This window comes from Branchiostoma lanceolatum, chromosome 16, assembly GCF_035083965.1.
Source record: "Branchiostoma lanceolatum isolate klBraLanc5 chromosome 16, klBraLanc5.hap2, whole genome shotgun sequence".
In the NCBI taxonomy this organism is placed as follows: Eukaryota; Metazoa; Chordata; class Leptocardii; order Amphioxiformes; family Branchiostomatidae; genus Branchiostoma; species Branchiostoma lanceolatum.
The window spans coordinates 9,905,417-9,921,794 of record NC_089737.1 but is presented as its reverse complement, the minus strand read 5'-3'; the positions used below and the strand labels follow the sequence as shown (position 1 = coordinate 9,921,794).

The window sequence follows — 16,378 nt, the reverse complement described above, 5'->3', positions numbered from 1 at the left end:
GTGTCAATCATACTTGTCACCACTGGCAACAATAGCTAATTGGTTCAGTCCTTTTGAGGCGGGCACTGAAATGATCATCTTATTTAGTGAGGTGGTTGTCCATGTGACGAAAGTTTAAAATGGTCTATTTCAGCCATCTGTGGTTTCTTTTTTAGTTAATCGTCTCCCGCAAATGTCTTGTGAATCTGTTCCAGATGTCTTTGTATCCTTGTTTGAACCTTGAGTTCATGAGCCCGTAGATGATCGGATTCAGGGCGGCGTTCCCGGCCCACAGAAGCATTCCTACCAGGAAGGCTTCCTCGGGAACACGGTCGCCGTTGTGCGCGATGGCCATGACCGTCATCGGCAGGTTACAGATGACGTAGTTCATGAAGACTACCGCCACCATCTTTGACATCTCCTTCTCGGCCGAGGACAGACGCAGTCGGGACTTCAGTCGTTTCCTCGCGATCTTGCGGACAACTCTGTTGAAGGCCCCTTTTTTGGGAAGGTCGTTGGACGTTGATGTTGTCAGGTCGTGTACCGTCGTGTTGTTGAGATTGGTGTGGCTTGTCGCACTCAAGTCGCCCTCGTATCCCCGCTCTTCGTAGATGTACGCTTTCCTCCCGTGCATCCTCCTCGTCTTGCTCCCATTGTTCGCTCTAGGAGGCTCCATCAGTTGGCGTCGTTCGGATGGTGATGGTGTCCTCTTGGATGCCTCTTCCCCTCCTCCTGGTGATGGTGACATCTTGTCGCTGGTGGCAGATGTGTGCATGCTGACGGGGCTTGTGTTGTCTTCACCGCTAGATGTATCACTCGGCTGTGGCGGTTCCACTTTGTCCTGGAGTAAGGCCTCCCCGTTGTCCTGTAGACAGTTGTTCCAGTTGTACATGCTCATGGACGTGGTGGACTGTACGCTTTCAATTTCGGGCATCCCTGGTAGACAGTCAATTTCGTCTTCCGTCACGCGTATGCTAACGTTTAGGGTTAACTTGATGCTTCCTCCTCCTGTGCTGCCCTTTTTTTCAAACGCGATGGACGGCTGCTGACCTGTGCTGCTCGGAGTGTCGCCCGAAGACTGGAGCTTGATTTTTGGGGCCACCACCGTGCGTCGGTTATGCTCCAGCATCGTCTGCTTGCTCTTCCTCAGCGCCAGACAAATCGCAAGGTAGCAAGCCAGGCCCACGAAGTATGGGAGGATGAGCGACACCAGCGCCGCGATGGTCTTACTCAGCGTGCTGTTGGTCTGCACTGCAGCGCAGCGTTTCAGCTTGCTGTCGTACAGGACATCCCGTTCTGGATGAAGGTGGAGATGGATGAAGCAGAGCAACGGTACGAGCCAGGCCATGGCGACTTCGATGCAGACGGCCTTGGTGGAGATCATGGCGGGAAAGCGGTAGCGGTAGAGGACTCGGAATAACCGGAACACGGCGATGCAGCCCATGTGGCACAGCGACACTCCCCACAGCGCCGGAGTGGTGTAGGACTGGAGGACGCACAGGCCCCAGGGCAGGCGGAACTCCGGGTTCAGCGCGGCGATCATCCACATGGGAGGGTGCAATGCGGTGAACAGGATGTCGGAGACGCTGAGGCTCGCCAGGGGGATGTTGTCTCGCCTGCGGAGGCTGGGACACAGCAGCACCGCCAGGATGACCAGTAGATTCCCGATGATGCTGACGGCAATGATAGCTGTAGGACAAAACATAAACTATGTTTATATATACGGTACCGTACAAGGGACACGTCTACTTATTCGACTAAAATCAGCCTAATCAGGGATGGTTAGGGGTTTCTTTGCATTTCCGGGCGTGACCCCTACGTATGCTAGGGTCACATTTCCTAACCGGGGCCCGGCCGGGCTGTTTGCGGGAACGTGTATGTCCATAAATTTTCACAAGCTATGCTCTTAAATAATTTTAGGTACGCTTTGTGTTTTGTTGTCTTTTATATCATACTTTTCGTTCCCAAAGACTGCCCGGCCGGGCCCCGGATCGGAAATGTGACCCTAGCGTAATCAGGGATGGTTAGGGGTTTCTTAGCACTTTCGGGCGTGACCCCTGCGTAGCCGCGTGGGCATTGGGCCCGGCCAGGACCCCGAGTCAGTTTTAGCCCGGACTTCGCGGGAGCCGGTTACAAATAGACGCCGTAACCTAATCGTGCGAACACCGGGAGGTATTCCACCGGTACCCGGCAGTCCACCGGGACAAATTTGTGGCTTCAGGGCCCGGTCGGGACTACACCCCCTACGGGCACCGGCGCAATTGGGACAGTAGCATTAGAAGGAAAGTAGGCCACCCCTCAGATGACCATGCGACTAACTCCCAACCATTTTATAGAGAAGGTTGTGAGGCCTTGGTCGTCTACATGTGTGACTACCTAATATAAGCTATACTATAAAGCTATGTGACAGGCGACACCATTTTGACCTTTAGATCTCTAGAAATGCCAAATTAAAGATACCCTTATTCTGTGTACACTGGACCTGACCTCTCACAGTAGATATTATATAAACAGTAATGTTAGTTACTATATGTACTACTGAAAATACCACAAGCACCCTAGATACCATTACAGTCACACCTGGTCTCAACAACCACTCAATGGACTGAGGAAAATAGATGATTAATAATGAATGCAATTCCTTATAACATGTCCGAGCTGAGCCGACCCTAGGATCAACGGAATTAGATCCAGATGGCGAAAGCAGCTGGGTTGCGTTACCACTTGCGCCACGGAGACATGATATACCTGACGGAATTACCTGTATGGCAGTTCACGTTACAACATCCTGGAAATCGCGTGTTACGAAGCTTACCACAAACCTGTACTAATGTGACCAAGTCCTATCAAACGATGATATCCTGTTTGAAAATCCTTTGTTAACGGTTTTCACGTCATATCTTTCTTTGTAAGGACGGCTCAGACGAGCGTGCTATCCATTAAGGTTCCTAACAGATATATAGCTTCCAAACAACATTTTGACTGCATCATGCAACAGGCCATGGATATGGTCTCTAACAGAGTCAGGCTTCTATAAAGAGTTCACCATGTTTTATATTTGTTACGCATAACCGGTAAACCGCCTTTAGGTGTAACACGTCAGTTTTGGTATGGTAGGTACAAGCGTACGACCGGACTGTAAGGTTTGGTAGACTCATATTTGGGATGGGATGGAACCCCTAAACTTGTGGTGTGGTGGGATCTTTAATGCACTCAATGTGTGGCTGTCCTAAAACACGATACCATCCCTTCCGAGAGGACGTTCCTAGCCGAAGCTAGGTACTCATTTGAATCGAGTGAGGAAATGGGGGAAAAGTACCTTTCCAAAGGGTATACGTACACGTACACGTACATACATTATATCAAGGGTATACGTACATTTGAGGCCAGCCAGGGATTCGAACCCAGAACCTTCAGATTCTACATCAACAACCCTAACCACCAGGCCAAACCGTGCCACTTATACAACGGACGATATGAATAGGTAGTGTTTCTCAAAAGCTTCTCCAGCTATCCCTATAACGGTGTTAACATGTATACCTAAGGCCGGGGTATTCACATTTAACTGGATCATACAAGCGAAGGGCCTGTCAAGGGAGGGTGCTGAAGTCTAGAGCCAGATGATAACACCATTACATAACCACCTACGTGTGAGAAAGGATATGAAATATTGTACTGCATAAGGAGTGATATAATTGAACATGTGTATTCATCTGAAACATTTCCTAAACCAATTATTTACGAAGTGACTCCTTTTCTAAAAAAAGTGTCTAAACCGCATTATATATTCTCTATCAAGTTTCCATATCATATCATAAGTACAGTTTCTATGCCAATAAATGTGATTTTGGCGCCTTTTTGAGAGCAACACTTCAAAGCACTATTCTTAGTACCTTATCCGAAGGCCTGAATTACACTTAATGTTACATAAGAGAGAATATGAATGTAATTCGTGCTACATCATAAGCTTCTCTAGATGGCCTTGTAATGTTATTATATATATATAATACCATTATATATATATAATGGTGTCTTCAGTCATCGTCATGATCACGTGGTTTAAGCCTGTGCAGATGACTAATCTCCAAGCAGATCTCCACGGTGCCAAAATCGTACAAGCTAGCCAGAGAAGCTCCGGTCAGCCAGGGAAGTTGTCAGGCACCGTCAAATTTCTTTCTGCCAGTTGGATACGGTCTTTTCAACCGTTGGGTCTGCTTGGAGATTACAGATGACTAGCTTCGTCTTGCAAGTCATTTGCTTGTCAGAATATGTCTTTCAAATTGTTTGTTTGTATTACATATCCGGTAAACCGCCTCATGGCGTAACTCACCAGCTTTGTACTGTACAGTACAAGCTGCATATCCGGACAGATATGTTTGATCCACTTACTTCGGAAAGGACCCCCTAATCTGCTCGATAAGTGTGGTGGTTTCTTTTATGTGCTCGAGCTTTGTACTGTACAGTACAGTACAAGCTGCATATCCGGACAGATATGTTTGATCCACTTACTTCGGAAAGGACCCCCTAATCTGCTCGATAAGTGTGGTGGTTTCTTTTATGTGCTCGAGGTGTGCTCTCCTAAAGCACTCTTATCTGAGTGAATTGAGGAAAATCGCCTTTCCCATCGACAGTTCTACACTGTAGTTTAAGGAAAGTTTGGGCTACTTGAAAGACAGTGTGCGCCAAGGGCCGGGAGGTCAACTAAGATTTAAAAGACAAAGGAAAAAATAATTCCAAGATCTCATTCCTGCGTGAAAGATCGGTGTGAGTTTTTGTGACTTTCATATTCTATCTATTATTGTGAATTTCTGGATCTTGAGTTGTTTTAATTATGCATTTTCCCGGGTCAAAGCAATCTTCCCATCCTGCCAGTCGCTTGTTACACCATTTTCCTCCTCACATCCTGTTTCTTCACAATATTCAAACAAGAGTCCGTAGGACACAATCCTCCTTGAAGTAATTATGGTGTTTCCGGTGCTGCTAAGGTACCCTCTTTAACTCCCGATATGCCAAATTTCAGACCAATCCATCGAAAGGATATTGATTTTTGGTGAGAAGACACAGACCCAGACAGAAACAAGTTGTCAAAGTATGGAAGTCTGATCTTAGCAAAAAAGGTTGTTGTAGCATATTTCAGCTCTCGGCCGAAGTGAACCGACAGATATAGTTTAATCAAAAATACAATTACATAGACGATGTACATTGTACAATCACAAGTTTACCCGTTTCATATAGATAGTTCTTTTGATTATTGAGTGGATTGCTTCCATAACATGCATCCGAATTTTCAATCAAGGAACTTAATAGCGACATTATGATGCGGTTCAGACACTTCTTTGAAGAACTCACTTTAATAAAAGAGATCGCTTTAGGAAACGTTTGAGATAAATGGGTTTGTTTGGTGTTACCACAGCTTTTCAAGTACAATGTTTCATTTAATGATATCTCTCACACTGATGTTATCTGGCTTTCCTTTATCCTCTCTTGATAGACCTGCGGCTTGTATGGCCCAGTTAAAGGTGAATACCCCGGCCCTAGTGTATATATTAACACCATTATAGGGACAGTTGGAGAAGCATTACGATGTGGCTAATGTGTTCAATACCCTCTTTAACTACCAACATGCCAACGTTCAGACAAATCCATCAAAAAGATACTGACTTATAGGTGCGAAGACCCAGACAGAACATTGTTTTTTAAATACGTATAAGATTATTGCATGTCGACTGGACTGCTGGGCACAGTCTTGTTTGTATCTTGGTTTTTAATTCAGTTTGTTGAATTGTGACAAACCAATGGAATTAAAGACATCTGAATAAAGACAGAAACAAGTTGTCAATGTATAAAAGTCTCATCTTAGCAAGGAATGCTAATGAAGCATTTGCTCATAAATCATGTAAATGAGGCGCTAATTTGCATGCTTCATATCTACTAATGTTCCATTTCACTTAACTTCCAAATGCCGCAAGAATGAAATTCCTATCATTCACCACTACGGAATTATAGTATTTTCGTACCAATTATGCTAATCAGGTCTTCATTTGCATAAGTTATATCTATCGGTATTTTTCTCTATCTCAGTTATAGGCAGCTATAGACAATGTAGGAAGCCTAACATGTCCAAATGCGTAAGACCTCCTAATTATTATAACTGTCATATTTTGTCAAATCACACCTCCCACCCCCATTGTTATTTACACTGTAAGGAATTAAATGCGTGGTCATGATATAGTACTTTGATTCAGTTGATTATAATATTTAGACGCAAATATAACATTCGGACCCATCATTGCGACGCCATAATGAATGATAAACCATTCAGCATCATTATCAAAATCATTTTTTATGACTGCCAGATCAAAACGGAATGTTTGCATGTAGTCTAATGGGCCAATTTGGTTCCAATTCGTTTAGAGGCAACCAAAGCAATACTAGGATCCAAAAAATGGCAATAAAAAAATGCTGAAATCTATATGGTAGTGACATTTACTAACACTGTTTAGCACATTTGCGTAAGAACTTCATACATTGAGCATTTTAAAACCGCGCAAAAACGAGCCGTTCGACATACGATGATCCCCTTAGTTTCGCGAGCCTACAAAAACCCCCGCGATGATTTTCAGTGGTTCTCACATCACACCGAGGTCATATTTTTGCATCATGGACGTCGCTATACATTGTGTGTGAGCTAATCGTACGAGCATCGGGAGGTACTCCTCCGGTACGCGGCAGTCCACCGGGACACATGTACACTTGTGGCTTCGGGGCCCGGCCGGGGCTACACCCCCGACGGGCACCGGCGCAATTGGTACCAAAGCAATACCCAGTATCCTTTAATTTATTAGTAACATGGTTCACTCTAATTTTTAAATTCCCTAAGCTTCTCCTATGACCTCTTATAGCTTATCTATAACAGCCATTGGTTCGATTGTGAATGACATATAGTCATGGCTGCCCAACTAGTTCGTTCTCAGTGGAATGTGTAAAATAGCGATTTCTAGGTTCGAAAAATAGATGAGCTCATTTTTCAGGCACACCTACCTATTTATTTTAGGAAACTGTATCCATCAAAGATCGCCCAAAAATGACAGCTTATATATCATAAGTAGTTCGACGCATTGTTATGTCTAATTGCAACATGAAACAAAGCGTAGTAAAGGTATACTGTACAGATAGTGCGAGTTAACAATGTTGACTAGTGGAACTCCTGGCTATTCTAAAAAAAACTACTATGGAATACAATCTACGCTTTTTGGGTTTGACTTCTTTTTTGCAAGCAGTGGAAGACGGAGTGTCCCACTTTTTTGTAATGAGTGGGTTTTGGGAGGTTAACAGGGTTCTAGTTTTATATTCGTCAGTAAACGTTTGGAAATTTTGGTAAGTTTTGGAGGCTTCTATCTTTAAAAAGCTCTTTTCTTTCCCGATCATTGAAGGGGCAGTTTGAGATAAAATGCATTTCGTCTTCCACCGCTTTTGACATACAGTACTTACAATACTTATAGGCTGCAGGCACGTAACATGCATAAACCCGTCAGGCACCGAAAGACCACCATACAAAAAGACGGTGTTATCGAAGTCTTTTCAAGAATGTCTTGAACACCTGGCTAGTGTGCACACCTCAGGGATTACTGGTACTGCATTAGTGGATTTCTTTAGATTTACCATTTGGTCTTAGGATACTCAACGGAATTATGATAGAAGATCTTTATTGACACAACAAAAGCACAGCGACTTTCGTAAGGTCTACTACATACATACATACATACATACATACATACATACATACATACAAACGAATTATATAAGAGTTGGCGTTAAAACGATACAACATCTGTGAAATCGCGTGTTATCAAACTTACCGCAAACCTGTCCTAATGTGACCTAATCCTATCAAAAGAGAACATCCTGTTTGAAATCCTTTCTGAACGGTTTTCACGTCATATCTTTCTACCAGTGACGACTGCGCCTCAGCCTACCCATTAAGGTTTCTTATAGATATATAGCTTCAAAACAAAGTTCTGACTGTGGACCTTAACACCACCAGCGGCTTGCATGGCACAAAATGGATTATATCACTGCATAAGAACTCTAACAGAGTCATAGGAACCGCCCAACCTTATCATATTTCTACCTTCGGATCGTCAGAACATGTTTAGGGTTCTGCTATGGTGGAGTGACTTTGTGTGCTTGCGTGTTCATGTGTATGGAAAAACAAAATAACTCCAGAAGCTGTTGATTGATCTGTTTGATATTTGGTGGGTGGGTAGGCTTCAGGTAAACGAAGGTCAAGTTTGATAATGGGCCTCTCAGTGGCGTCTTACTAGACGAAGGTCAAGTTGGATAATGGGCCTCTCAGTGGCGTCTTACTAGACGAAGGTCAAGTTGGATAATGGGCCTCTCAGTGGCGTCTTACTAGACGAAGGTCAAGTTGGATAATGGGCCTCTCAGTGGCGTCTTACTAGACGAAGGTCAAGTTTGATAATGGGCCTCTCAGTGGCGTCTTACTAGACGAAGGTCAAGTTTGATAATGGGCATCTCAGTGGCGTCTTACGTTACTCCAACGAGCTGTGTGTGTATATGTGTTTGCACACCATCGGCATAACTCGATCTTCATGAGTTGATAGGTGGGTAGTGGTTGAGAAAAAGAGGGTCAAGGGTCTCCTAGCGGCTTCCGACGGTACTGCAGGGAAATGTAAAGTTTGAGTTTTTTTCTGAATCTGGTATGGTCGTGATTTTTGACTGGAAGGTAGCCCTTGGAGAAGGGAGTGAGTCATGTAGGTTGCTAGGCGCGCAAGGCACCCCCATTTTACGCCCCTTCCGAAGGACCTGCAGCCCCAACCGAGAGGCCCTTCCCATGATTTGAACCGGGTCTCCCAGTTAGCAACTATTGGGAACCAGGAGCTCAACTGTAAGGCTGCTAACAGTTGAGCTACAGGGACATCGCTACTAGTAGTGTACCTCAAATGCTTCGCCAGCTGTCCCCATAACGGTGTTAACATATACACCTAGGGCCTTAACAGGCGACATTCACCCTTAACAAGCGGCGGGCCTATCAAGAGAGGAAAAAAGACATGTAAATGCCAACTTAGATTACCTGTGTGAGAGATATTAAATGAAGTATTGCGCTTCAAAAGCAGTGGTAAGATCACACAAATCCATTCATCTCAAACGTTTCGTAAATTGATTCTTTGATGAAGTGAGTTCTTCAAATGAGTGTCCAAACCGCATCCTCATTAAGTTCCTTGCTTGCAAATTCACTTGCTGCGTGGTTTCGGCGTATCTTTTTTTTTTTCAAAGCAATTCATTCAATGTTTGAATTAGCTATCTATACCTGAAGGCCTGGATAAGAACACAAGGGAGGTATGAATGTAGTATAGCCAAGGAAAAAAATGTTATCCGACCGACCCTATCGAAAACCTGTCGACATTAACCCTTTTTATGAGGTCGACCGCTGGCAAGGGAATTGAAATTTTCGACCTGACAGCCGAGACGTAAAATTTTCTATCTATCTATCTATCGGCCATCGGCCGGGACTAAACAGGTACATACATCACTCCAAAAAATTTAAAACAGAAGTCTACGTAGTCTTGCGAATTTTCTTACATATTTTCCGTAAATGATTCAGGTTTCAAACAGTTGGTGTTTGAAAGTATATTTATTGATATACTTGCTGCTTGTACAATGGGCATAGATTTGTGTAATTGCAATACGATGTTGAAAATACCAGTGTCTTGCATGTATTTCATGGTTAATCAAACTGTATCTGTTGGATCACTTCGGTCGAAATCAACAAAAAAAGAGAAAGAATCTCTACCTAGCCTCACCGGCCCCTACCAGTTAGCCCCTGGCAGCTATATCTTGTGTAACACAGGCTACATCCGTACCTACCGAGTAAAGACCCCATTTTTTCAGGACTGTAATCGGAACCACACACTTATTTTCCTAGGCCTAGGCCTCCAAAGCCTCTCTATCTATCCTTATACTAGGAATTGGAAATTCAATAAAGGGTTAGCGGCTTACCATAACAAATCGTTTTTTTTTCAGCCTGCAAATACGACAGCCAGAGCAGAAGGGCGTGTATTTTCATGATTTAAAGAATACTAGTTTTACTATACTTCAACATATCAACAGCACGATGCTAGTTTGCATGGCTAGTTAAAAAAAAGGAGCACCTTATGAGTCACGTAGGGAGCTACTCTTAGATAAAGTTGAAAGAGTTGAAAGAGATAGCTTGAGGGTGACTTCTTTTCTTTATTAACGTGCTTGCTCGATTATGTGGATGATGTCTTTGCAGATAAAAGATTCTGCTTTGCTTTGAAAGTCCTTTGATTGTCAATCATGTCCATACATGTTACTAACACTTGCGCAGCTGCTAATAATCCGCCGAAAGGCGGGCTGAGCAGTATTGAAGATGACATCAAGTAGTCCATTGTTGATTAGTGATCAGTGTACTGCGTGACATATGTGCGGCAGAGCTTACATGAAATGTGCAACAACAAAAAATGCTTCTCAAACCGAACCCAGCCAACTCAGATTGAAAGGACAAAATAGATAAATATGTCAGAAAGGCTGAATTTACTGCAGTCAAATGTATGAAGAAATACTGAACAAATGTATGTAATAATCAAGAAATAAATGAAAAAAAAAGAATGGCTTTAGGGTGACTTCTTCCGTTAATGTGCTTGATTATGTGGATAATGTCTTACCAGATAAAAGATTCTGCTTTGCTTTGAAAGTCCTTTGATTGTCAATCATGTCCAGACATGTTACTAACGCTTGCGCAGCTGCTAATAATCCGCCGAAAGGCGGGCTGAGCAGTATTGAAGATGACATCAAGTAGTCCATTGTAGATCAGTGATCAGTGTACTACGTGACATATGTGCGGCAGAGCTTACATGAAATGTGCAACAACAAAAAATGCTTCTCAAACCGAATCCAGCCAACTCAGATTGAAAGGACAAAATAGATAAATATGTCAGAAAGGCTGAATATTCATATATTTGCTGCTGTCAAATGTATGAAGAAATACTGAACAAATGTATGTAATAATCAAGAAATGAATGAAAAAAGGAAAGAATGGCTTTAGGGTGACGTCTTCCGTTAATGTGCTTGATTATGTGGATAAAGTCTTTGGAGATAAAAGATTCTGCTTTGCATGCTTTGAAAGTCCTTTGATTGTCAATGATGTCCAGGCATCAAGTGCACTGTAGATAAGTGGAAAAACTGCATTACGTGACATATACGGGTCAGAGTTTACATAAAACGTGCAAAAAGCTGGTCTCAAACTAGCCTGGTCCCAGTAGCCTGGTTGATATATAGTGTGTTCCATACGTACGGAGGTGTATCTGGTAGAAAACAGAATTCAAACTGTCACACACCCTTTGGTTTGTATAAGCAACATTCGTAAAGTCCCTATCTCACTAGACCCGGTGTTGCGCCAAATCCTTGAGTTGCCAAATGCTGCGTCCTAAATTGGATTTGTGTTACTCTTGAATTCTTAAAGGACATGTATGACTCGGAGTCACAGAAAACAATTTTATGTTTTATTTCAACTTTGGGGCAAGATAATGACGTCAATCGAATCAAAATGTGACGCATCATATTAATAATAGTTTATTGCAAATTCATGCCCGTAGGCTAATTGCATGTTGACAACAATGTCGAAGTACAAATGTAAGGTAAAACAAAAGGTATACATGTAATACAAGATCATACTATAATGCTATTCTACAGTAAGTTTTTAATGTCTACGGTACTAATTCGGGGTTTGATTTCTTCTCTGAAGCAGTGGGAAATAAAAAGTCCCACACTTTCAATGATGAGTGGGTTGGAAGATTTCAAAAGGAACATGAGTTTCTGTGTATTTCTTAATCTAGAAAAGCTTTTAGAGATGTCGTATACTTTCGTGAATAATCTGTTTCTTTCGGCTTCAAATTTGGGACATTCGCATATAAAATGTATTTCATTTTCCACTGCTTTCGTTGCACACTGTTTACATGTTCTGTCCTGGACAGGTAGCTTTTTGTATCTCCCTTTCTCTATTTCTAATGGGTGCGCGCTAATTCTTATCTTACATATTGCCACGCGTTGGTCAAAGTCATCATGATACAGATAATTTTCCATGTCGTAGATCGTTTTTACATTTTTGTAAAATCTTAGTTTTCTTTCGTATTTCAACAGGTTATGAAAGAATGTTTGAATATATATACATATCTTCTAATCTTCTTCTTAACAGTGCACATGTCTGTCTACTGTCTATATTAGGGTTGTCGGTATTCCAAATGTATGAGTAGCCACAATTGTCAAATACTTCCTTTACATGTTGAGTCCAGTTTTTCCTACGATTATTCACAGGTATATGTTGTTGTGACAGAAGTGCGTCTACTTGGATTAATATTACAAAATATCGAAGAATCACTGCAAATCAATCGAATTTAGAACGAAAGCTAATTTGATTTACCATAACTTGCTGTTTGTTTATATGTAAGAAAAGCAAAGCCCACGATTCAACCTGTTTAAGAATAACAGTAGAATAACATAACAGATTTTGTTGTTTTGGGTAGTGTGTGAATTCTTGTGAGTTGCCTGCGCCAGGTGGCTGCCCTGATTGTATAAGGCACCCATCACGAAAAACATAACGTTATACTTAGTACTAGAGCATAGAATATCCTACCGCGCTGGTACATGTAAGTCTCAATATCGGATATCAAAGAAAGTTGCACTTTAAAGAGCCTACATGAATGAGTTTACTATTTCAAAGGAACAGATTTCCTTCATAAGTTGGATGGAAGACAAAGGATGAAAGGGAAAATTATATCTTTACCAGGAAGAACCGGTAAAAAGCAACATTCGTAAAGCCTGTGGGACGTAAGTGACCTCGCTGCGTCCTTAATTAGACTTGTGTTACCCTTAAGCTTGAATCATAATGGCAACATCATACAACACGCACACGTGTACGCGTACGTATGACTTCAACTGACACGTTTGAAGTAAGAATGAACCCCTGATAATCAAAGTTCGTATCATAAGCTATTGTCGAAGTAGTTCTTAATTTTGCAAATGCAAAATATTACGTATTAAGATTTTTATCGTTGACATTTGCAATGATAAGATTGTAAGAAAAAGGAATGATCCCTTAATATGCAGATGTAGTAGTTAAGCTATCATTGAAGTAGTTTCTACATTCAAAACAGGAAATACGAGTGTTATATAAATACCATTCACAAGAGACGTATGAAGAAGAAATGATGGTCATCATCTTTGATTGCATCAATGGTTCAAAGAAACCTTAACGATCAGAATCTGAAAGGGGTTTGGCGCTTTTGTAACCTGTCTCAAATTGCGCGTTTACGTAACCTTAACGACCTCCAAGCAGATGTAAGGATACCGTTCAGTCAGAGTATCCTACGTCTGTGCGTGTTTTACAATATTTGATACATCTTTCTAATATCATATATATCAATATCAAATATATTGATAATTGATAACATGTATTGTACATTTATGCCCTATTTAAGACCTACCGACATTTACCAAATATCAAGACAATCCACCCAGGCATTCTCGAGTTATCGTGTTCATACGCAGACACACACAGACACACAGACACACACACACACACACACACACACACACACACACACACACACACACAAACACAAACACAAACACACACGCACACACACACACACACGCACACACACACACACAGACACACACACACACACGCGCACACACACACACACAAACACAAACACACACGCACACACACACACACACGCACACACACACACACAGACACACACACACACACGCGCACACACACACATACAGACACACACACACACGCACACACACACACACACACACAGACACACACAAACACACACAAACACACACAAACACACACAAACACAAACACACACACACACACACACAGGACCGTTTTGATAGTCTAGTAAGAGAAACTCTCTACCAGTTGATAGAGACTATAGCAAAACTCTATATACCTAATTATTTACACGGTATGTCCGTAATGTATCCAATTTAGGGCAACATAGGGCTTTAGATGATCACAAATCTTCTTACATTCTGCAACAAGATTTTATAATAAGTCGGTCTCATAGCTTTACTACCAGTCCTACTAGCGGTTTTCCTGTGTCAAAGAACATTGTCTATCAAACGTTGTGCTGATGTCTATAGTACTTTAAGGATGCACTATGCTTAGCAATGTACATGATATTCACAGTGAGGAACACAATGTTGTACTATCTATTAAAGTAATTCCACCAGGGTACATAATTCCGCAACCCTGAAAAGATACGTCCAAACAGATCTCCAACCCAATGTCCGCCAGTCTAATGTACTCCTGTATAATCTAAACTGTGCATACCTGGGGGTGCTGCATTAGAAATCTCTGAAAAACACTGTTTTTCAAAGCGGCGGATGTATGTAACCCGTCGGATTAATGTTAATAAAGGTTACATGTTCCCTGCGCAGGCAAAGCCGTTGTGGATGAAACACTTTTCTCGCCAATCTCCTTAAAGAATTTATGATGCATGTACCATGCAAGCCTATTATGCGATATACTTTTAATTTGCAACATTGAAATTAAGGCCGAAGCCTTATTACATTTGGGTTGCAATCATTATGGTCCAGAATCATTTTTGTAAAAGTCTTGGCGTTCACTGAAATGCCACCAACTTTAAATGTAAAACATGTAAAGCTGATTCAAATTAGGAGAGACAAGTATTGGTTGCAGTAAAGTCAACTGAACACAATCATGTACACACCCTTTACAAGTAGATACTCCATTGTCGCAGCAACAGAATATGACAAATAGTAGTAAGATCAATTTGTGTGTCATTTCTATCGTCCTATCCCCATTAATGTAAAAACGAGGGTAATCTACCTCCTTGAAGACTAAGCACGTCTTGCTACGCATAGAGTCCAGAGTCTTAAGTTAAGTCAAGATACTCACCAACCATGACGACCAGAAAAGTGTACAGAAGCGCAGTAGAGACGGCCATCGTGGCGGGAGAGCTGTCACCGCAACGCGGAGAGAGAAGCCCGGCTCTGAGCCCAACTCACTGTTGAATCGAATTATGAACACCAGCCAATCACAGCCCTCCCAGTGTGTGGCTTTAACATTAGCCGTTGCCATCCAAACATCTCAAACCTAATTCCTTTATTAGGCCTAGCCAAAAAAAATGTTGTGTTTCCCGAAAAAATATGTCGGTAGGAAGAGATTCTCTTTTTTCATTCTTTTATAGATTTGTGGTCAAATGATCCAACAAATACAGCTTAGTAGTGTTAAACTGAAATGTATCGGGGCCCTGGGATTTTCAACATCATATTGTAAGTATACAGATATACTATACATTGTACAAGTAGAGAACAACTTAGGTACTAGGTACAGCATTAACTACGCATTCTTACATCAACTGTTGAAAGCCTTCATCTGTACCTTAACAGTGTGAACGTACAGGAAGTATGTTAGATCACTCAGATGTTAGATCGAGAATTTTACGTCCCTTGCCAGCGTTTGACCAAGAAAAAGCCTAAGGGTCGGGAGGTTTTTATTCTAGGGTCTGTCGAGGAACCGGAAACACAACATTGATTTTTTGTTCCTTGGCCTTTATACATTACTATGTCAGGGTCCTTTAAAATTGTTGTTGTTTTTTTCCTAGAAGCGTCCATTTTTTTCCTGGAAGGCCGGATCAGCACACACCTGCTGTCTTCATTAATCAAATCAATGTATCAACCAATCAATTACAGGGTATGCTTTGATGTATGCGTAGGAGAGAAAAAGCCAGCCGCCATAATGGTCTATACGTGACGTATGATAGGGAATCTCGATCGTCAGACGGAGAACGTTGGGAAATAGATGAAGAAAACAGTTGCAGAAATACGTAAAATATAGATCTGTGTTTTTTGACCTGCATGAAAAATGGAGGTATAGTTTTTGACTCCGTTTGTGTGTGTGTCTTTGTGTGTGGGTGTGTGTCTGTGTGTCTGTGTGTATGTGTGTATGTGTGTGTCTGTGTGTGTGTGTGTGTGTGTGTGTGTGTGTGTGTGTGTGTGTGTGTGTGTGTGTGTGTGTGTGTGTGTGTGTGTGTGTGTGTACAGAGCATAACTTAATAAGAATCCATGGACTGATAATTGGTACATGGGTACATGAGACATACTCCTTTTTTTCTACTTCTGTATAGCACTTAGCGTTTATGTAAAAGAGCGTGTTGTTTGATAGCCTGAGTGTCATCCTGTTTCAGTTCCAGGCTCTACCTTCACAGAGCCTGGAACTGAAGCAGGATGACACTCAGGCTAGTTGTTTAAAGGTCGCTGACTTAAGATCCCACAACTTAGAGTAGGGGTCCGTCTTATTGTGGATCAAACCTTA

At 42.0% G+C, this 16,378-nt stretch overlaps 1 protein-coding gene across 1 annotated transcript; it reads right to left on the bottom strand.

Annotated features, from left to right (window-relative positions):
• Positions 1-151: 151 nt before the first annotated feature.
• On the bottom strand, positions 152-15,008 carry LOC136422215 (D(2)-like dopamine receptor). The gene is made up of 2 exons (XM_066409861.1): positions 14,960-15,008; positions 152-1,668 (listed from the first exon to the last, which is right to left on the bottom strand). The coding sequence occupies exons 1-2, from the start codon at positions 15,006-15,008 to the stop codon at positions 152-154; spliced, it is 1,566 nt and encodes a 521-aa protein (XP_066265958.1).
• Between the last annotated feature and the right edge of the window lie 1,370 nt (positions 15,009-16,378).

Bases quoted from the DNA above. Each gene is read 5' to 3' on its own strand.
- LOC136422215 (XM_066409861.1), bottom strand. From the start codon at position 15,008: ATGGCCGTCTCTACTGCGCTTCTGTACACTTTTCTGGTCGTCATGGTT. The intron at 1,669-14,959 runs GTGAGTATCTTG...TTTGTCCTACAG, and splicing joins TTTTCTGGTCGTCATGGTTG to CTATCATTGCCGTCAGCATC.